Source organism: Cinclus cinclus, chromosome 11 (assembly GCF_963662255.1).
Source record: "Cinclus cinclus chromosome 11, bCinCin1.1, whole genome shotgun sequence".
NCBI classification, from domain to species: Eukaryota; Metazoa; Chordata; class Aves; order Passeriformes; family Cinclidae; genus Cinclus; species Cinclus cinclus.
The window spans coordinates 3198572-3220478 of record NC_085056.1 but is presented as its reverse complement, the minus strand read 5'-3'; the positions used below and the strand labels follow the sequence as shown (position 1 = coordinate 3220478).

The 21907-nt window shown below is 42.8% G+C and overlaps 1 protein-coding gene across 1 annotated transcript in view; it reads left to right on the top strand.

The window, feature by feature from the left end:
- USP10 (ubiquitin specific peptidase 10) overlaps positions 1–13202 on the top strand; it is a 47253-nt gene extending 34051 nt beyond the window's left edge. The window contains exons 6-14 of the mRNA XM_062500096.1: positions 1376–1485; positions 1922–1977; positions 3151–3254; positions 4009–4108; positions 5293–5473; positions 7968–8133; positions 9719–9863; positions 10972–11037; positions 12098–13202. Of these exons, the coding sequence (XP_062356080.1) occupies positions 1376–1485; positions 1922–1977; positions 3151–3254; positions 4009–4108; positions 5293–5473; positions 7968–8133; positions 9719–9863; positions 10972–11037; positions 12098–12285 (1116 nt within the window). The 3' untranslated portion in view covers positions 12286–13202. The remainder of the gene's footprint in view (positions 1–1375; positions 1486–1921; positions 1978–3150; positions 3255–4008; positions 4109–5292; positions 5474–7967; positions 8134–9718; positions 9864–10971; positions 11038–12097) is intronic.
- Positions 13203–21907: the final 8705 nt, after the last annotated feature.

Here is a 21907-nt window from a genome sequence, read left to right as displayed (position 1 = left end):
TTTGGATTATTGAACCTGATGTGCAGGGTTCTCCTGCAATGGAGGAGATGTTTGCAGTTTGTTGCCTGTGTCAAAATGTTTCAGAGCTGTAACTTCTCCTGACTGAAACCCGTGGTAATTTCTAGCAGTGGTTCCCCATGACTCTGTGCATCCCTTTAAATGGTTATTTCTCCTTTGCACTTGAAGTAAGTGTTCTTACACTTGGGCTTTGTATTGGAGTTTAAGTGAATCATTTGGGTTTGTGCTTAGCAGGTTGTCACTGTCATATCATCTGTGTAAAGCAGCATTTAATTTAAACTAATCCTACTGCAGTCTTACATATGGAAGATGAGCTTGCTCTTAATGAATTGGAGTTGTATTCCCCTGCAAAAATAACTTTTACCCTGAGGAACAGAAAACACCTTCCCTCCATGCTATATTACGATATTAATAAAATACTAATAATTAAGAAAAATTGTCTCCCAGCAATATCAGCAAGGCTGACTGCTAGTGCCACTTGGGGTACTTCTAGTGCTGATACTGCTAGTGAAAAATGTGAACACCAAATTCAGGACTGATCATGGCAGATCCTAATAAACTATTTCTAGGCCAATGACTGTGCTTTAAATGAAGCTTTTATCATATATAACCAGTTCTGCACTCCTTTGGTTATATCCACTATGCAGCTTAGCTCCCAATTTTACAATCTTGAAGTTTGACACTGGAATTTATTACTCAGTTTTTGCACACCACAGGGATTAAATTAATCTCTCTCTTCAGCTGTTGAGATCAATCCCTGATTTTGTCATTTCCTTTTCCCTCCAGTTTTTTTGTGCATTTCCCCTATTCATTGCTCTCACCTACTTGTGATGTTTTTAGAGCATTATTCTTCCAGCACACTCTGGAGTTTTCCGTGTTGCTCCCAACTCTTTGTGGTGCAGAATGTCTCACATCTCAGCAGGTTTTGCTTTGGTTGCAGGGGTGACTCAACACCTTTAAGGTTCAGCTGGTTTCTTCCATTCTTCTCAGAAAATGTGTTCCAGGTTGTCTCCTGCCAATTTTCAAATGGTTAATTCTCTAAAGTCGTTCCTATGAAAGTTCTTTTCCTCTCCTGCTCCTGAATGAAATGTTTCTTTACCCATTAATTACAAGTTTTTACCATGGTTAAAATGTCAGTGAAATCACTGCATGTTGCCAGATGCTGGGTTCTTTTTAGTATAACTTTTGTGAATTATTGGTTAATGTTGTGATAAAGCTTCCTCCTATTTTCCAGTCTAATTCTTGATCTATGTAATAAAAACGCAGCTTTGTTTTCTATATAATTTTGCATATAATAGAATATTTGGTTAAAACACAAGATGCCATTTCTGCATATTTCCTTAATGTCACTGCATAGACCCTGCAAGCCTTGGTTGCTTGCCCTCCAATGTATCATTTAATGAAGTCCATTCCAATGTATTCCAAATCGCAGAGGCCGTGTACCTCCACACCAATGCTAGACAGTTTGTAAGTAGCTTGGGAAAAAGGAATAAAAGTTTGGGACCTGGCTAAACTCATTCAGAAATGCCTAACATTGGCTGTTGTTAGAAGTTGATATGTATCCAGAAGTTCTTTGTGTGTTTTTGGGTGATGCTTTTGTAATGAACTTGGTGTTTTACAAGTGCTTGGCCTGTCAAGGAAGATAATTCCTGTTGCCTTGGGAGTATCAGTTCTGTGTGGTGTTTAATGAGCAAGAGTGAACTGTGAGAGGTGCAAGGACCAGCCTGGGTTTCACTGCAATGATCAGGTGGATTGTTATGTCTGAGCTTTACCCAGATTTCGTGGTGATGCTCTTTGATTTTGTTTTGTTTTAGAAATCAGAATGATAATTTCCTGATTTTATGACTTGTCCTGAGAGTTAGCTTGCCGCTCATATCCAGTTGTTGCTTCCCTTCTGTTTCAGTGTTCGTTTAATGAATGAATTCACTAATATGCCTGTACCTCCTAAAGCAAAGCAAGGTGAGTGGGAGCAGGGGCACAGAGCAGAAAATGATGGAGAGAAGCCTTTGGGGTAAAGATGTGCATGGGGGGAGGTGTTGCACCTTGGATTATTTTCTTCTCTTTGGTGGACCAAGTGTGCAAGTGCAACAAGAACAGTTTTTGTTGAAAGTTCACTTAATTGTGACGATGCCTTCTAAGAACATGCCCTTTCTAAGAAAATCAGTTGATACTCTCCATATTTTCCTCCACTTCCTTCCTTACATATTTCCAGCTGTTTATATATCAGATTGCTCAATTCTGCTCCTTAAATCCTGAACACTCACTGATTTGGAACTAAATGGGGCCATAAGAGGTCCCTTAAGCAGCTGGAGATTGCCTGCAGGAATATTATCCTGGCTTCTGATTCCAGTGGGAAAACTTCTCCTAGTACATATTTAGGCTCAGTGATGATTATGGAGTGAGGAATAGCATAATTTTTGATGCAAATAAATTATCTTAAAGGTTTCAGTTGTTCAGTCTTAATTTGAAACCGAGTCTGTTGTCTTGCAGACGTGTAGAAACAAGCACATTCCTGAAACAATTCTTTATGTAACATGATAAGGAAATATCAGGAGGAGCTGGTTGTTCCAGTGATTTCCAAACAGTTCAGACGTTTCTGTGGTTTCTTTCTGTAAAACAAATCTTATTGGCTTATGCAATTTCTTTTACTTGTAGGTCATTTTTTGGTGTAGTTTTCAAGTATAGTTCTGAGGCTTTGTATTGCCAATAGGTGGAACATTCTGTCAGGCTGTTTTGGGGTTTTTATTCTGCAGAGAGAAAAAATGATCTGATAGAATTACAAATACACACAAAGTTTAAGGACGTGTTCTTTGAGTACAAAAGAAGTGCAAAGAATGCAAATAGCACTAAAAGTGTTCTTTTATGATGACTGTTGATATTCTTGCTAATATTCTTAGAGAACTTTTTCTGACTATCTGTAAGTTTCTGCAGAGTGATATGTTTTAAAACAATGTTCAGAGATAAGAGTTGTGTCTTAAAACTTCTGAGCACCAGATCCCAAACTTGCAATAAAACTACTAAGAAAAAAGTGCTGGACTCCAAAACTAGTGATGTGTGAAGAGACTGTTCAAGTATAGTATAAGAAAGCCTTTTATTTATTATTACTGACATTAATTCTCTTTCACCTTGCAGCTTTAGGTGATAAAATAGTGAGAGACATCCGACCAGGAGCTGCCTTTGAACCAACCTACATTTACAGGCTCTTGACAGTTATAAAATCAAGTCTGTCAGAAAAGGTGGGACTTCAAATCCTTGGCTTATGGAGCTGCATTGCAGGGCAGGCACAGTCCTTAAACCTCTGCAAAGCCAAGCCTCAGGCTCTGCTCAAATGCCACTAAAATCTGCTCATTGCGAGCTCTTGGTACTGAAGCTCGATTGTCTTGGGACCTGAGTTATAGGAAAATGTTAATTACAGGTTTGGCAGTTTGAGGTGTCAGAATAAAGGAAAAATTACTGTTGGAATAGAACATCTCTTTTTTATAATGGAATTACCAATTGATTTACATTTAAGAAATGAGCAGTTGTTCATTTTTATGAAGAATTCAGCTAAGAATGAGTGATGGTCCAAAAACTTCAAAATACATGTTCAGGTTTAATTTCAATTTAAAGAAAAGATAATAATTCAAACCGTCCTTTGATTCGGCCTTGGCTTGACAGCAACTTTTAATAATGGTTGTAAAAGAAATAGGGGGAAAGAATTCCAACCTACACATTAAATGGAATTGGTATTGAGAAAAATGCAGAATTCCTGTAGCCATTGTGTCACTGATGTGTGTATTTACTGCTTATTGCAGTTTGGGTTTAACTGGTTAAAAAAGGGTTTGTGTTATAATAAAATTTAAATTTTATTTGACATAACTTTAGACTCAGTAGTTGCTCAGCTAGCTAAATTAATAGGAGAAAACTGGATTTGTTCAGTGTCATGAACCTTCTGTTAAAAGGAAACCATGAAAATACAATAGAATTAATTGAAAAAAAACTTTTGTTCAGGGGAGACAAGAGGATGCTGAGGAATACTTGGGATTTATCCTCAATGGACTACATGAAGAAATGCTGACCCTCAAGAAACTTCTCTCTCCAAATAATGAAAGTTAGTGGATTTTTTTTAATAGCAAACAATTGATTTCAAATACTGTTTTTGTGTGGTGGTTCCATAATACAGAGTAATGCTTGGAGTAGATGTTGAGATAGGGATAGAATACCATGTTTTAAAGGACTGGGACATAAGGAAATAGTATTTTGTTAAAATCTGGATAGAGTAGAGTCCATTCTGCCCAGTTTATGAATGATGTGAAGGGTTACTGGGTTTCTGGAAAGGCATCATGGCTCTGTCAATACTCTGAATGACAATAAGTCACAGCCCTGGTTCTCCTAAACAACAAAACTCAGTATTGCACATTTTTACTGAGCCCAGCTAAGCATTATTTGGGGCTAACTGGAGCTGATCAGTCTTGTCATTTATAACACCTGCAGTGTCAGTGGTTTTTGACTCTCCATGGGAGTTCAAAAATATATCAGGGTCTTTTTCACTGATCTTTAAACCAACTGTTAAGATATATTTTTCTATCTAATACAAACCAACATACTAAGTTATTTGAAAATTCTTGCTGACAAAGTTGGAAGAGAGTTTACTTCGAAAGAATTACTAGAATTTGTATGCAGTGCAAAATGCCATTTTAGTTTATAGAGGCTTTAGCTTGTACCCCCTTTACAAATAAAATCGTGCAAGCCTTAGCCAAGAAAGAATTCAGATCACTAGTTACCCAATTTCTTTTTGGTAGGGTAAATTTTTTAGGGTATAAAGTCATACCATATTCTGTTCCTTAGCTGTGTGCAGTTTATAACCTCCTGACTTTGGCACTGGCTGGGAAAATATTTGCTAAGCTTTGGGTTCCCTGTAAAATACTGGTGCAGAAAAGGAGTTGTATTTAATAATGGCTTAATTCTGTTTCCAGAATAACACTCGACTTTCTAATTTTCTAGAAATCCCATAAATTTACTACTAAAAATATATCAAACTTTGCTATTTACATACAGTCATCAGTGAGCTGCCTTCTGTTAATATATGGATGTGTCATGCTGGGAGCAAAGCTGGAATATGCTTCTTCTCTTTTTCTAAATTAAAACAATGATGCATGAAAACATTTTATCCACAAGAAATTGTGCTGGGGTTTTTGCCTTTATATCGGGGTTTTTGGCTTTCACATTTTTTATCTGAGTGTTCCATCTGTCAAAAACCCCAATGTGTTTGTTCTTTTTCCTTGTCTCTTGAAGAAGTGTCGGTGTCCAACGGCCCCGAGGCTCAGAGTGTTCCCAAGGAAGAGGAGCAGGAGGAGCAGGGGGAAGGCAGTGAGGATGAGTGGGAGCAGGTGGGACCTCGCAACAAATCCTCGGTCACTCGCCAGGCTGACTTTGTCCAGACTCCAATCACTGATATTTTTGGTGGTCACATAAGGTACAGTACATTTTCCTCCGAGTTCTTGACTTGCAGTGGCTGAATCTTTTTAAATGTTTTAAAATGAACAGACTGTTCTGAGATCCCAAGGCCTGAATTGCATGTGGAAGAGGAGTTTGGAATATTTGTGCGTTGAAGATTGTCTAAGAATTCCAAAGCATTTTAGAGCTGCCTAATTTTTATGACCTCTCATCTCATGTTATAAATAAGGATGCTGAGAGAGAATGAGATGTACAAAGTTAAATCTTGAAGTAAAACAATGTACTAAAACAATGAACATAGTAAAACAACTAAAACATAAAATTGTGGATTTTAGGTTTTTCAGACCCTTCATGCTTCCCAGAGAAAGCTGTGTTTAATAGTAAAGAAATGTTAAAGGCAAAAAGTCTGGAAAAATGTAAATTGCTACAAGATGCTAGTGGAATGAGAAGAATGCGGGATATCACTTCTATGCAGGTCTGATACCAGACAAAGGCAGAAAGTAGAATTTAAAATGACATTTTTTTGGAAAGGAAGCCTCCTGACTTGTTTGGAGAGATGTGTAATTTAAAATGAAAGCAAAGTAAACACTTGCTAAAAACATACAGCAAAACAAAACTGCTAGACTTGAAGAATTATTTTTAAATTGGAGACAGACACTTAATTGCTGGTGTTTGACTCTGTTGCCAGATATTGAGTCTAGAAGTGTGAATAATGTGGGCTAGTGCCTTCTGCCTTGGAAATGCTCTGAGATTATTTATTCTTCTGGGTTTTGAGCCAGACAGCTGGTAAATAAAACTATATTTTCCATAGAATTTGTCAGACAGGTGTTTGTAGGTATTGATGGAGTCCTGCATTGCTGGTTCACATAACCAAGGTGGTGTTCATACCCCAGGTATATTTACCAGAATTTGTCCCAGTTGTTTAGATCTCTACATGATTCCATCAGTTTTTCCACTAAAAATACTGAGATGATGCAGTTTTCTGTAGAAGCCCACAGAAAATGATACAAAGCAAGGGTAATACTGGAAAAAGGCAAGAAGTTGCAATGAGCAGCAGAGGCACAGGATCCAATCCAACATCTGCTGGCACCACATCCACTTTATTTATCCTTTCACACCAGGGCACAGCTCACCACAGAAACAGCATCCCATGGGATGCTGGAAAGCTTCATCCTCAGGGGGTGGAGATAGGAAGGACTGAATATAAAACTGCCAGTAGAATTCCACTAAATGAGAGCATCAGAAACTGGAAAAATCCAATGGGAAAAGCAGTGAGGAGAAGGTGATTTGAGCTGGCATCTTTTGGCTGGGGAAGCTTCAGGCTTGGGAATTTTTAGGCTGTCCTTGAGAGGTTTGAGTCAATTAAATGTCTATTTAGGCATAATTACTTAAAAAACCCCAGCCTATAAAGTCTTTCTTAGCAATGTGAGGCTTAAGTGGGAAAGTACCAGGTTTTCCTGAGAGTTCTTGCAGTGGCTGAGTAATTTTTCATTGCAAATGATGCATTTTCCCCATGTCCAGCTGAGATTTATAATTATTCTAATAAGACACATTGTTACAGAGAAATCATATCCCAGTGAAGCTTTTGCTATCAAATCAATTTCTGTATATCTAGTGAAGAAAATATCCTGAAGTGGTGTTACAATATAATTTCTGCTTTTGAAAATAAAGGTGCTGCTGTTTTTCATGCATTCTCTTCCCTCTAAAGGAATGCATGTATTCCCTCTATGTATTTGCCAATATTAAGCTGCACTGGCTTTCTCTTGGTGCTTCAAGGCTTTGCCTGAGTTAAAAGGGCTCTCTTGATTATCCTGAGCATTAAAATTAACCTGAACATTAACATTTCCTACCTGACCTGGAAATACTCCAGCATGGCCAAATGGGTCAGAGCTGTGTTAATTTTAATTCTGGTTCCAGTATATAACAACATAATAATTTATATACATGGACAAAGTCTGTATGCAGCAAATGATGGGAAGAGAATGAACTGCCAGTCCTCAGTGGAGCATAGTTTATATTTCCAATGACAAGATTTAAGCAAGCAATTTAAAATCACTGTGAAATTTGTCTTAGAGAAGAGACTGAAAAAAACTGTGTGTTTTCATTGGAGAATGTGGAATCAGCTGTGATTTTTACAGTAGAACACAGATAAGCAGTGGCACTTGGCACTTGTCAAGAGCTGTTGAAAAACTAAACTAACAAAAAGAACCCGGAAGCAAATTTTAAAAAAATGCTTATCAAAATTTTCAGTCTTTTTCTGTAAATTTTGGATGCTTATCCAATAAGTTCGCATAAATAAAACAGTTCAGTTGCAATCCCATTCAGAATAATCTTAGCAGATGTTAAATTCACTTAAATTGGGGTAAATTGTTTAAACTTGTTGTTTAACCTTTATGTGTTGCCTTGAATGAACTATAAATTGAGTTACTTAAGTAACTCATTTTTCCTTGAAGGTTCTGCCCGATTGAAAATCACACTTGATTACATTCTGATTTCATTTTTTTTCTCCACAGATCTGTTGTTTACCAGCAGAGTTCCAAGGAGTCTGCCACACTGCAGCTTTTCTTCACCCTGCAGCTGGACATCCAGTCGGACAAGATCCGCACCGTGCAGGACGCCTTGGAAAGCTTGGTGGCAAGAGAGTCTGTGCAGGGATACACCACAAAAACCAAGCAAGAGGTGTGTTCTGTTCACCCCTTACTCACAGCCAAGTGCTAAACTTGTAATTCAAAAGGGTTTTCATCGAGCTCTGGCTTTACAAGGAGTTGTTGGAACGCACTTGAACAAAAGAGGTACAAACCTTTCCAGAGTGTCCTGCAGCAGTGAAATGTCAGCTCTGAAACAAAGTCAGTCTGTGAATAGGTGGGGTTTGAGTTGATGTTGTAATTTATTGGGGATTTTAATGGAAAATAAACTAAATTAACAGGCTGAACTGTGGTAAAGATGCATAATACTCTGGTCAGTGTCATAACTTATGATTCCTGGGGATGGCCAGATGCTCTTAGTAAAGGAGCAGCTCTTCAGAGTAAATGGTTTTTTATTTTACAAATAATACATTATAGTAATAATTGCAATAGAGAGAAGTACTTAGAAGGAGGAAAACTGGCAGTTTGAGACCTTGGGATAGAGGATAATAATGAAAATTCCCTCTTTAAGGCCTTGCCTTGTTTCCTGTGGTGGGAGGTGGTAAAGGCAGCTCTGGTGTGCAGGGATTGCTCACATGGGAATTCTGTGTGCACTGTTGGTAACTCTGCAATTGTAGGTGTTCCCTCTGAGTTTCATGTGTGGTAAGTTTTCAAAATCCTCCAAGTGAGAACAGGATCAGATAGAGAAAGGATGGTTCATTTCCCTTGAAAAGCTGAAGATGAAAAGCAGAAATTTGTTAACCTTGAATATTCAGAACATATATTTCTCCAGTTGTTTTCCATGTCAGAGGAGCTTTTGCAGGCTGATTATGATTTACCAGAAAGATCTTGGTTTGCTTTCCATTAATTTTTTTTGGTTTTTTACTCCAAATGGTTTAAAGTTTTTAACTGACAACCCAGTGCTGGGTTGGAAGAAATGAGTGTTCAGATTTGGTGCTGCTTGATATTTCAGAGTTTGGATGGAAATACAAGCACCCACAGTGTCTTCCAGATCTTTTTTTTCAAAATAAATCAAAATTGAAATAGTTTGTTTTTGTATCAAAATTGTAGTAAAAACAATGAACATATTATCTGTAGACCCTTGCAAAGAGAAAGTACTTTTCCCCCATGAGTTTCTATTCAGCACATAGGTTCTAGCAGAATCAAGCCATCTATTGAAAAATAATATGCCCATGGTTAGCAGTAAAGAGATTTTTCTCAATTAAAAAATGGAGGAAAAACCTTAAGCAGTTATTTTGAGAAATATTTTTATGTCTTCATTTCTAGGAAGGCAAAACATTTCTGTTCTGCAATTCTGAGCTCGCCTCCTGGTTTCCAGGCAGAAATTTTGTGGATTGTTTGTCTATAATTATATAAAATCACTATTTAGTAGAGAAAAGTGGGTTTACAACTCATGTTTTTCTTTTTGAATATACTGAGTTCTCCAAAATAATGTTAGTATTGAAGATCCAGTGGACTTTAAGTCACAAACAAACATTTATCATAAATTAATACTGCAATAATAGCAAACCTGGAGGGTTTGCTGCTAGTGCATTTAAAATGAAATACTTATTTAAAGGGGGAATTTTGAGGAGGTAACACAAAATGACATTTTTCCTTGCTCTGGGTCTGTGTGTCAGGTGGAGATCAGTCGAAGGCTCACCCTAGAAAAGCTGCCCCCCGTTCTCGTGTTACACCTCAAACGCTTCGTGTATGAGAAGACTGGTGGATGTCAGAAGCTGATCAAGAATATTGAGTACACTGTTGATCTGGAAATCAGTAAAGGTAGAAGATTTCTGAACAGAATTTCCCTCTCTTTATGGGAAAGATGGTGCTGTATTTCCTACGAGTGTCTGTGTTTTAATTTTCTCTCACACGAGGTTTTGTCTGCATCGTTGTCTGAAAATTTGGTCATTTGGGTGAATTTTTTATTTTTTTTTAATTTTTTTTTTAATGATGGAAGATCTTAAAGCCTTTGGCACGTCCTGGACAGTGGGTTGGCTAAATGAGAGCTTCCTATGAATTTATGGAGTAAGGATATAGGCTGCTAAGGGCAAATATGGGAAGTGATCCTCTTGGATCTGTGTCCCTGTCTGTACAAGGCTGTTGCCAATATTGGATATTTTTATCACAAATTTAATTTAGAGAAGTGTCAGATGATTTAATTAATGACTGGCTGGTGGAAGGAAACTGGTGTTTTATTGAAAATGCAGCCTGAAGGTAGACAATCCATAGTGTAGAGGTTAAACAAAGATCCTTTATTTAACAAGTATATCCTAGGATATACTGACTTTAAATACTGTGAGATTGGAAATTGTCCAGCATCTGAAGCTTGCCAAAATAATGCCTTCTGTTTTGAGCTGACAAATGGACTATTAGCAAGCCAGTAGCTCAAATAAGAATAAATAAAATCAATGGATACTCATATCTCAACTGAGATCTGGACATTGTCAGGCAGTGCCCTTTTGTTTACTTAATGTTTTATTTTGCAGTTTCCCTTTAGGAATGTAAGCATGACTTGGAATCTGAAATTGTTTGTCATTGTCTGACAGCAGGAATGAAAGGGGAAAAATGGAATAGTCTGGTATTTTACTCTGTCTTTTTTTTTTCCCTTCATTTTTTGGTGGTATTTGTAAACCTTTCATAAGCCACAGTGTTCAGCAAACCTGCAAATTCACTCCCTTGATTACCAGTTGTTAGAACCTTGACCATTCTTTAAAGGCTGCAGAAGAAATTCCAATTAAATATTCTCCTTTGTGATAGTGTTGGTTTCTCTGAAAATATATATAATTAATATATATAATATAAAATATATATTATATATAATATAAATATATATAATTGATCCTCTTGATATGGAATTTCTAATGTGTGACTGTTTTACCTTCTCCAGAGCTACTGTCTCCTGGTGTGAAAAGTAAAATTTCCAAAGGCCAAAGAACCTACCGGCTCTTTGCAGGTATTTTATCTGTGGGGTCCCTCAATTTCAAATACACATTCTGCATATGGAATTATAGGGACACTGGATTACACTGAGTGTTTTCTTTTAAATTGCACTGAAATAGCTCGTGGGTGTGAAATCCATGTGTTTAGTGGGATTTGTTTAGAATTGGGAGGTTAGGTGTGCTGAGGAAACACTGATTTGGACATGGGCTGGGAGTGCCAGGACAAGGGGAGTGACTTTGCAGGGCCAGAGGGCAGGGTTGGATGGGATATTGGAAGAAATCTTTCCCTGTGAGGGTGGGGAGCTTCCTGCCATAAGGAGGGAGTGGGACACAGGGACCTAAAGCTGCTCCTTGGGTTTACAGCCAAATCCCAGGGAGCTGTCCCAGTTTCCTTCACTTTCTCCAGATCTATAGATTATTTGAGCCATACAAAGCCGAGATGTTCATCCCACCCGAGCCTCTGAATGTCACCCCATTGGGACTGATGTGGGCATTGACTGCAGGCAGCTGGAAAATCCCATTTTCCATTTTCCCATGGGCAAAACAGTCCCAGTCACCACCAGAAATACCACCTGAGGGATATTTGGGATGAAGATTTGCCTCCTAGGATACATGGATACCTTCTTCCCTGTGAGGGTGGGCAGGCCCTGGCACAGGGTGCCCAGAGCAGCTGTGGCTGCCCCTGGATCCCTGGAAGTGTCCAAGGCCAGGCTGGACACTGGGGCTTGGAGCACCCTGGGATAGTGTCAGGTGTCCCATGGCAGGGGGTGGGATGGGATGAGCTTTAAGATCCCTTCCAATCCCAAACCATTCCACGATTCCATGTCTGTCCCACCTGTGGATTTCTCCATGCTGGGGTATCCAAGGCGGGGGACATGGAACAAGCCGAGCTTTCAGCTTCCATTCTATAACCTGCACCGCCCTAAACCCTGAGATATTTTTTTTTATTATTATTATTATTTTTTTTTATTTTCCTCTAAACCAACTGCACTGTGGGGTGAGGGAGGGGAATCTCCAGGTACCATTTAACCCCTGGTGTGCCAGCTCCAACCAACCCCTCCATGTCCCCCACAGTCGTGTACCACCACGGCAACAGCGCGACGGGCGGGCACTACACGACGGACGTGTTCCAGATCGGCCTCAACGGGTGGCTGCGCATCGATGACCAGGCTGTCAGGGTCGTGCACCACTCCCAGGTGGTGAAGGCAGCCCTGGAACGCACAGCCTACCTCCTGTACTACCGCCAGGTGGACCTGCTGTGACCCGCCAGCATCGCTAACTTCTCCTCCTGTAAATGCTCTTCTGAGTGAATCTTTCCCCTTTTTATTTCTTTTATTCTGTTGGGGGTTTTTTCTGGTTTTTTTTTCCTCCCCTTTTAATTTTTTTTTTTTTTTTTTTTTTGGGTCCCCTTGCAACTATGGGATAGAGTGATAAAGGAAGCTGCCGTTTGTGCACAACGTAGTTTGTGTTGGCTTTTTTTGACTTTGCAGAATGAAGTGGCTCGGTTGGAAGCCTCGTGCATCACAAAAAGAAATATTAAAAAGAAATAAAATTCATCCGAGTTAATGCTGAATCCTAAGATAATAAAAAGGGGATTTGCATTTAATTCCCACTTTCTAATTGCGTAGTAGAAGAAAACCCTGCACCAGCAACAGAACTTGTAGATTTCTGTGAAAATGTTTTATCTTTACTTCAGTAAAAAAAGAAAAAAAATTAAAAAAAAAATAAAAAGCTCTCTCTGCTTCCCCAATAGTTTTTTGATAAGTGGTGAAATATGAGCCAATGTGTATGAGATGGAAATGGTCCTTTGTGCTTCAAAACATGTACAAACTGCAGAGTTGCTGGTTCCTGATAGGAAGACACATTTTAATAATTGTGCGATGAGAAACTGCTTAAGTACACATTGCAGATCAAATATTTGGAGTTAAGATGTTAGTCTATATAGATGGGTGATTGTAACTTTATTGCTATTAAGAAATTTCAAACTGCATTTATGCTTCTGTGTACATGAAATTAAGAAAATGGGCAAAATAATTAAGATTGATATTTCTTTAAGTCTGCTTTGTTTAATTTTGCTGTCTGCTCTCCTATAATGTTGAGTTCCTAATTGTACACAGTTTAGTGATACCTAGAAGTATAAAGTTGTCGCCCATCAATAAAAGTCACAAAGTTGGTTTAAGGTGTGTGTGTGGGTTTTGTTTTTCCTCAGGTGTGAATCCTACCCTTGAAAACTCTGAAGGTATCCGTGTAGCACTTTTCAAGGTGTAGGGAGCCTTCCCAAAATGAAGTGGAGATGATTTTTCTTTGCTTTTACAACTTTTTGGAACTTCAGAAATGTTCCTGTTTTGCATTCAGGTGGAAGTGAACTTGGAGGGGAGAGGAAAAGGGATGTGGCAGTGCCAAGGTTGAGCACTGAGCAGCCAGGAGAGGGGATGGAATTCCTTCTGTATCCTCCTGGAAACCATGCACTGTTGTTTCTGAAGCAGGTGATGTGTTGTTTGTCTCTTCTTCAGCCAGCTGACATTACCCTGAAATCTTTTGGTAGAAATATTTCCTTGATCGGCTTCCTGTTGCTTTCTCTCACCAACTCCTGTATATTATTTAATTGATGACAGTGGTATTCTGTCCTTATTTCATCATGGCATGGTGGCAGCTCCCTGGCTTGTCCTGACTCTGTCTTCTACCCTCTCATGCTGTCCCACAGGGGAAGGAGTTTCCTGCCCAGAGCTCTGGCTGTAGGAAGGAGCATCCCAACCCCATGGCTCTTTGGGGTGGTCCTGCTCCGCTGAGAAAGTTTAGTGATGCTCTGACATTGTTTTGGATGTCCAAGTGTATTGTTGTGTTTTTCTGCTCATGCTTTTTATTAGTATTTTCTTATTTACAGATGGTGACTGCTCTTGGTTTTGGTGCCGTTCCACCAATTCCAAAACTATTTTTTGTGCACAGCTGATCTGGATTTTAGCTGGTTGCAGGGAAAACCTCAGCTCCTAGAGATGGGGCTGTGAAAGGATTTGATGCTCCCAGGGCATCCCTGTGATGGGAATTGCCCCAGAGCCCCACTGGTGAGAACTTGAAATCTTGGGGGACTGGGAGGTTATTCCAAAAAAGAAAGAAACCAGGTTTTGAACTTGCTGTTCTGTGCTGGTTATTATTCACATCCTGTTCCTGGAACCTGGTTGAAGTGGTTTTCTGTACAGCAGAAATCCTGTTTTTAATTTATCCTGTGCCTATGTTGGGTACTTATTTAGCTCTGTCTACAGTGCATTGTGAAAAAGGGCATTTCTGATAGTGCAGGTTAACCTGGATAGTCCAGAGAAAACTGCGGGTGGTCAGTAATTAATACATTATTTAATAGAGGTTACATGTATTACTATTTTAAGAAATGGCAGTGAGACGATGCCAGTTTAAAAATCAAGTTTTGAAATTCTCTCTGTATGACTTGAAATTCTCAGTATCACTTAATCAAAAACACAGAAATTCACTTTTGAGAATATTACGAATGTATTTGTCATGAAAAGGGAAATAAAAATATGTGGCAACAGTGATGTGGACACACAGCCACAATTTTTACCTATATTAACTCCTCCCATTGTTGCAAAACAATGGGCTTGCAGCTTTTGGTCATTTGCTCTGTGTGTGATTATGTAAAAGAAAGCCCCAGCACTCACAATGATACACTGTAAATCTGATGGTTGTTTGCTGAAGTTTTATCTGGATTTTGAGAAATTATTGGTCCGTTTTGGTTTTTTAATACACATTAAGACCTGAAATTTTCAAAACGAGAAACTGGATGTGCCAGTCCAAAGGGCTGTGGGAAAAACCTTGTGCCATGAGCTAGATGTGCAGGGGATGGTCTGGGGGAGGAGGATTGCTAAAGCCAGGAGCTGTTTGGGGCTGGGGGAAGGTGTTTTAAGCAGGAAATTGCTGTTTTGCACAAGATGCTCTAGAGATGATGTCCCTCGGGGCTGGGCTGGGCCAGCTTCGGGGGTGCAGCTCCAAGCTGCTGCCAGGATGGATCCTGAGCTGTCAGCAGAGAGTTTATCTTTGTAAGTGTGCTCTGAATCTTGTGATTTTTCACTAGGAGTGAAGAGCGAGCCTTGGACGTGCAGGGGATGTTCCCAACGTGCTGGAGACTCGTGCGACTGGGGGTTTATTTTCGGCTGTCTTCATGACCCAAGGGATTTTTTGGAAATAGTTTTTATTGGTAAATAACCAGATGTGGTGGCCCCAGAGCTTGTGATAGCAGCTCACCACCTGGTCTGGGGTGAAATATCCAAATACGGGTACTGGGTTAGGAGTCCTGGACTGTTCCGGTCTGTTGATGTGACCAGGGAGTATGAGGAGCTGTGGGAACAAGGTGAGGGGTTTTCATGGAATCCCACGCTGATTTGGGTTGGAAAGGACCTTAAAACTCATCCCACCCCCTGTTGTGGCAGGGACACTTTCCACTAGACCAATTTGCTCCAAGCCCTGTCCAACCTTGCCTTAAACTCCTCCAGGGATGGGGCAGCCACAGCTGCTCTGGGCAGCCTGTGCCTCACCACCTTCATAGAGAAGGATTTTGTGGATTTCAGTTCACATTTGACTTGTACTTTGTGCAGTCAGTGGTGCCCCCTGAATTTTCTGAAATTGCTGTGTTTGTGTTCTTGTTTCGTTGTTTTACATCAGCTTTTTCCTGGTCACTGATGAAACAAGGCAGATTTATAGGGGAGTTGTTTCCTTGCTCATCAGCTGATGAAGCAGTTGGGGGAATACTCTTTAGCATGAGAAGGTAGAGAAGCTGCAGATGAACCTGGGTGGTCAGTCCAGGCTACCCCAAAACAGGAGAGCAGCAAGGAAGAAAGAATAGGGGCTAACATTACCGAGTAATAATTGTTTGGGAATAAATCCATCAATGCCTGGCTCTCCCTCCTGTGACTTGGATCCCCACGCTGTTAATTCATCTGCTGGAGCAGCCTCTGGGTTGCAGTGCGGTCGAGAGAGGGACATCTCCACCCTGCTGGAGCGATGGATGTGGCAAGGATTTCTTGGCTCTCTCAGGTGAAGACAGCCCAGGCAGGAGGGGGATGTGAGCAGGCAGCAAGCAGGGGGTGATCCCCCATACCTGAACGTGGCTGTGCCTGGTCCCCGTCAGGAGCAGTTCAGGGGCTGCTGCTCCCCCTGTGCTCTCATGTTGGTGATCACAGACAAGTTCCTGCACGTTCCCTGCTGCCGCTGGCTTCTCTTCACCCTGTTCTCCCCCTTGTGCTCCCTCTGCTCCAGAGCAGGAGTCAAACCAGGGAATCGATCCCCGGCAGCTCTGCACCTCTCACCCTAGCCTGCTTTGGGGCCGTTCCTGCCGAGCTGTGTTTGAGTAGGAAATAAAGGGGCATTAATTCCCGTGGAGATGAAGACTTGCTGTCTGCCTGCTCAATTAGGAGGGCATAGGGAAATCTGCGTCTCTTCCCATTCATTGGCTATTACATTAAAAGCCTCTCTGCTAATATATACTTATATATGCAGCCTGCTTTATGTGGCTTTTACCACATATGAAATGGAGACGTTATAATCAGGGCAGTAATAACGAGGAATGATTAAAAGTAACTTCTGATTGTTTTGGCTTTGGTGGAACATATGACCCCAAGCTGCTGACTCAAGACAAAATGAGGAGGGTAAAAATTCTTGTTCCAGGCTGTGTTCATCCCTGAGCACAACCAGGCCCTGTGTATGTCTTGTACAGTGAAACCATCCTGGTGTATATTAAAAAAATAAATTAAAAAATCAAATCTTTGTAAAGTAGCCAGGTTGATGGAACAATCAGACAGCCCAAACCATCCTACAGGGATTCATTTCCTATAGGGATATTTGCAGAGATTACAAAATACCAAATTCCTCTGAAGTCTGGAAATTATTTGTACGTGGGTATGTGAGATTTAAAATGAGTTAATTCAGCTTTATGGTAATGGGAGTGAGCAGCACCTTCTGAGGGCTGTGAGTCAGGGCTGGGGAGCTGCGTGGTTTGGGGGTGGCAGCTTGTGTGGGGGCACGAGGGTTCACTGTACTGGGGTGAAATTCACTGTGTTTTGGGGAAATTAGGAACTGGGGGGGGGGGGCTGCAGCATCTTTCAGCTAATTAAATAAGCATACAGCAAACTCACTGATCCAGAGGGAATCGTAGGAGCAAGAGAGAAAAAAAAAAAGTATACAGTGATTTTACAGTAAAGAAGTGCAGAACCTTCTGTCAGCCCAGTTCTGGGTGGTCTTTGAGTTGCCTGTGTTGGTGCCTGAGCTTTTTTTGGGAGCAAGCTGCCCAAACTGCACTGAGTGGCTTCTGGCAGGGGAGCAGTGCCAGGTCCAACTGTTGGACCACGTGTTGTTGGTTCCCATCCCCAGTTTGTTTGAAAGTAAATAGAAACTCTTTGTAAATACAGCTGGGAGAGTGTGGGCAGTGGGAAGAGCAGCCAGAGGGGCTGGTGTGGCTGCACCAGGCTGTGGGACTGGGACTGACTGGTGAGGACTGGCTGCCCATCTCAGCTTGAGATACAACCCCAGTGATGACAGTGTTCCTTCTTGAGAAATTTTCAGGGAAATGGTGTCAGAGATGGAATCAGCCTTGGTGCTGATTTCAGAGGGTTCTTTTCTCTGCTCGGAGCAGTGGTGCTCTCCCAGCTGCCAATATTTGCTCCTCTGCTCAGTTGAACGAGTTTGATAAATGTCCCTCTGCTTTCTGAGCGCTGCTGGGCTTAAACAAACCTCTGGGAATATCTTGTAAACTCCCTCCTAGTAAACAGTAAATAAAAGCGGTTGGTGTTTTGCCTGAAGAAATAAATATTGGCTGGTTAGAAGAATGGAAGGACTTCTCCCCCCCAAGAACTTTGAAAAGAGGACAAGGACTTGGAAAAATCACAGCTGCTTTTCTTGGATGTGCCAGCTGCCAGGAGCTGGGTGCTCCCCTGGCTCGGTGCTGGGTGCGGCTGGGGCCCCTCCTCAGGGGCACATCCCGGGGGCTGTGCTGAGCCTGCGGGATGGGGATCCCACGGGAATCCCGTGGATGCTGATTCCTGGAGCGGCACAGAGGTGCCGTGACACAATCGCGTTATTACGATAGTGGTTTGGGTTTTCCCTGTTTGTTTACTTCAAGAAAAAGGAAGGAACTTTTTAGCTCGTCTTTTGCTCAATCGTTTCCTTTCACAGTGAGTAAAACCACGGAGCTGGATGCCAAAGCTGGAGCTGTTGGGACAGCGGCGGAGAGGTGAGTCCTGCCTGCGTGTTTCACCAACTTTTTGCATTCCTTATTCCCTGTAGCTCCCGCTCTTGCAGCGGAGGAAATGTCAGCGCTGGGAGTGCTTTGACAGCGAACTACAGGGCGCGATTAAACTCCTGTTCCCAGTAAAAGTCCGGCTCTGGAATAAAAGGGGATGCCATGGGGTTTACTGGGCGGCTGGAGCTGGGGAATCAAACCCCTGTGAGGAGCAGGAATGGCTGAGCCGGCAACCGGGAGGGAGACAGCTGGCTTTAGTCCCTTACAGAGAAAATTCCTGTCTGGAATTCCTCCTCCCTGGTCACCGGAGCTCCCGACCGGGGCGTCGCGGTCCCCCCTGTGCGGGGAGGATTCCCCGTGCCCCTGGAATTCCTGCTGCGAGTCCCAGAGCCGACTGCTGGGGACAGCACAGCGAACACTTTTATAGGATCGGGGGCTGTCCTCCTCCTCCTCCCCGCTTAGGGAGGATGGTCCTGCTCCTCTGAGCCCCAGCGACCGCCCCTGAGCTGCTGCCATCCCAACCAACACCCCTCTCCTCGTGGCTTTTTTCCCCCCCTTTTCCCCTCCCTCTTCTCGTTATTGCTCCACGCCCGTTGTCACAGCGGATGATCCAGGGTTTTCCCCTCTGCCTGGAGAGCATAAATACCACTGGGGAGCTCTGTGAGGCTGCACTTGGTCCGAGTTGCTGAGCCCAGACCTTGCACATCTCGCACCTCCTGAGGCTTATTCCATCCTTTCCTCCTCCTCCTTCTCGTTTAAATATTTCAGATACATTAATTTATTTTCCACAAGCAGGCTTGGAGGAGCTGCAATTACCTGGAGACTTGGAAGTACTCAGCAAGGTAAGTGTAAAGTTCGGTCCTGGCTTCTGAAATGTGGTTTTGGGGGTGGTGGGAGTGCAAGAAATAGCTCTTTAAGAAGGTACAATTTTAGTAACTTCTCCAGAAAGTTGCCTGGATGGTATAAAATAACACAATACTGCTGTCTGAGCTTCCCTCATATGCGCTCTGCAGAATTTAATGCAACATTGACAAGCATTAATCTGGAATGAATGGGAGGAGTTTGCAAGTACAGGAGTGGATTTCTATTTGTGTTTGTGCAGCTCTGCTTCCAAGTGCTGCAGGAAAGGAATTTCAGTGTCACCACACGTGGGGTCTGTTACCAGTGGGTTTTCCATGTGGTTTTCCATAGAATATCACCCACTAGGGTTGTGTGGGAGTGGACTGAAATGGAAGACCCCGATGTTTTGGGCCATGGCCTTGAAGATGCTGAATCTGTGGTGTGTTCAGTGCAATGTGTCACTGTTGTCCTGTGTCTAGGAACTTGTCATCCTGCTTGTCTTTGGAAGCCAACACAATTCTGCAAAGCTTGGAGTGTGTGCATCCCAGGGAGAGAGATGACCTGGAGTTTAGTGCTTCATGTTATGGCTTTATCCCTGGATTTCTTGGCACAGGTTAAAGTTGACCCCAGGCTAACTCACCCTAGATCCCAGGCTCAGTTTAGAAGCTGATCCCAGGCTAACTCCCCTCTGCTTTGCTGTTTAAATGCTCTCCTGAGATCCTGAGCTAACTTTGCATTTTCCTTCCTTGCCAGCTAGTGCCAGGTGTAACTCCACGGGCCCTGGGATGTTTTAGCTGCAAATGTCACCCATAACCCAGGAGCAGGCACCCCCTCGTGTGCTTCATGAGGGAGGCAGTCAAAGCTCAGTGTCCCTAAGGAGTAAGGTGACATGGGGACGTGAATGCAGGACCAGCCTGCATGTGGTGTGCCAGGTTTCAGATGCGACCGGCTCTCCTGCTTTTCCATGCAAAGCAGACACCCTCCATTAGCTGGAGAAATAGCTTTCTAAAAATAATCTTTCCCAAAGTCCAGTGCTGCACTTTTAACTCCCTCAGACCCCAGAAGAAGGCCTCCCGTTTCTCCCCACTTTGACAGGCTTTAAGCATATTCAGGAGTCCTTTTCTGCTGACTCAGTCATTTCTGATGGCTCCCAGATGTTCACCTGGCACCAGTGTCAAAGGCCTGATGTGTTTAAAGGGATGTTGTGCTCCTCTTGAACCTTTGAAATCAACAACAGAGTCTTCTTCAGCTGACTGTCAGCTGATAACTTTCTGTGAATAATGTCAAACCCCAGCTCAAAGGCAACGTGATTTCAGCCTCCCTGGATGAGGAGCTGCTGCTGCAGCCCCGAGGCATCACCCCAGCCCTGCAGGGCACTGGGACTGGCTGGGCTGGAACACACATATCCAAGTGTTTCTTTGCACCTGGGCATGAGGATTTTGAGAGGCAGATGGATGGACATCTGAAATCCATGAGAGCTTTCTGAAACGTCAGCATCGTTCAGCTGCTTTCAATTAACCTGGCCAGGGAACTCTCTGCTTCCAGTCCCTCTCTGATGCCTTTATCCTTCCTTGGGATGCTCAGCGCTCCTCATCCCAAAGGAGAGGAAGGGACTTGCACACCCCGAGTGAAATAGATGATAAAGCCAAAGTGACCTAATTTTAAAGAGGTGCTGGTATCCTTTTGCTGGCAAGTGGGACCCAGGGAAGCACATCCCGAGGAATAAAGCACCATCTGTTGTGAGGTTTTGGCTGGCTGGCCGAGCCAGACGCGCTGGCTTCGCCGCCGAGCCCTGAGCCTGGCAGCTCCTCTGGCTCTCAGATGCTACAGCTGATTTTTTCAATCTGCCCTTTCTGAAAGTTCAGTGTTTGCCTTAGATGGGTGGTGGATTTGGGCTCCTGTTTAGCAAAGGGCACCCGGCCAAGCGAGGGGTGCAGCGGCCGCTCTGAGAGCCGGCTGTTCCTGCAGGGAGAGCTGCTGGGGCTAAATGGCCACATTGTCAATGGCCCTGGCAGTGCAGCTATTTTTAAACTCTCAGGGAAGTGCCTCAAAGTAGGAATTGTTGCCTGAATTTGGGTCAGACGGTCTACAAAAGCAACTGCTCCTTTTGCCTCCCCTACCCCTCTGCAGCCCGGTTAGAAAGTCGGGCTCCTGCCTGGGGGGAAGCGAATGCCGCAAGCGGGGCTGAGAAGAGGATGAGGTTAAAGGAGTGTTTGTCCCCATGCCACCGAACGTCCTGTCTCCCAGGAGTGCCTGGAGCCGGGGACAAGGCGTGTGTGTTCGCCTTGCTCTGCGGAGCGGGAAATGATGAGAAGCTGCTACCTAAACTGAGCAGATTACAGCCTGCATTGTTGTACCCAGGCAAAGGCTTAATGCGCTGCCTGGAGAGAGCCCCGGGGCAGCTGGTTTTCATCTGCCCGAACGTTCAGTCCGAGAAGGAAGCCTCAACAAGGGACTCTGTATCTTTTGTGCAATCAGCCAACAAGTTTTTGCGGGTTCTCGGAGTTTTTTTGGGGTCCCTGCCTGTGCAAAGCACCTCGTTCTCCCCAGATGTTGCTGTAGTGGGTTGGAGGAACAGGGGTTTGGGGCTTTGTGCTCCAGCATAGCTTTTCCAGCTGGGAGTTAGATGGCTCTTCCCTGCTCTGGTTGGCTTCCAACTCATCTGCTCTCGGAGTGTCCAAGTGCCGTGTCATTGCGTGAAACTTCTCGAATAATTCCTGCTAATCTGGGGTTTGTTTCCTGCCGCTGCAGAGGAATGCTTTCAGCGTGTTTTTCAACAGTGCTGTCAAAAACAGATCCTCACC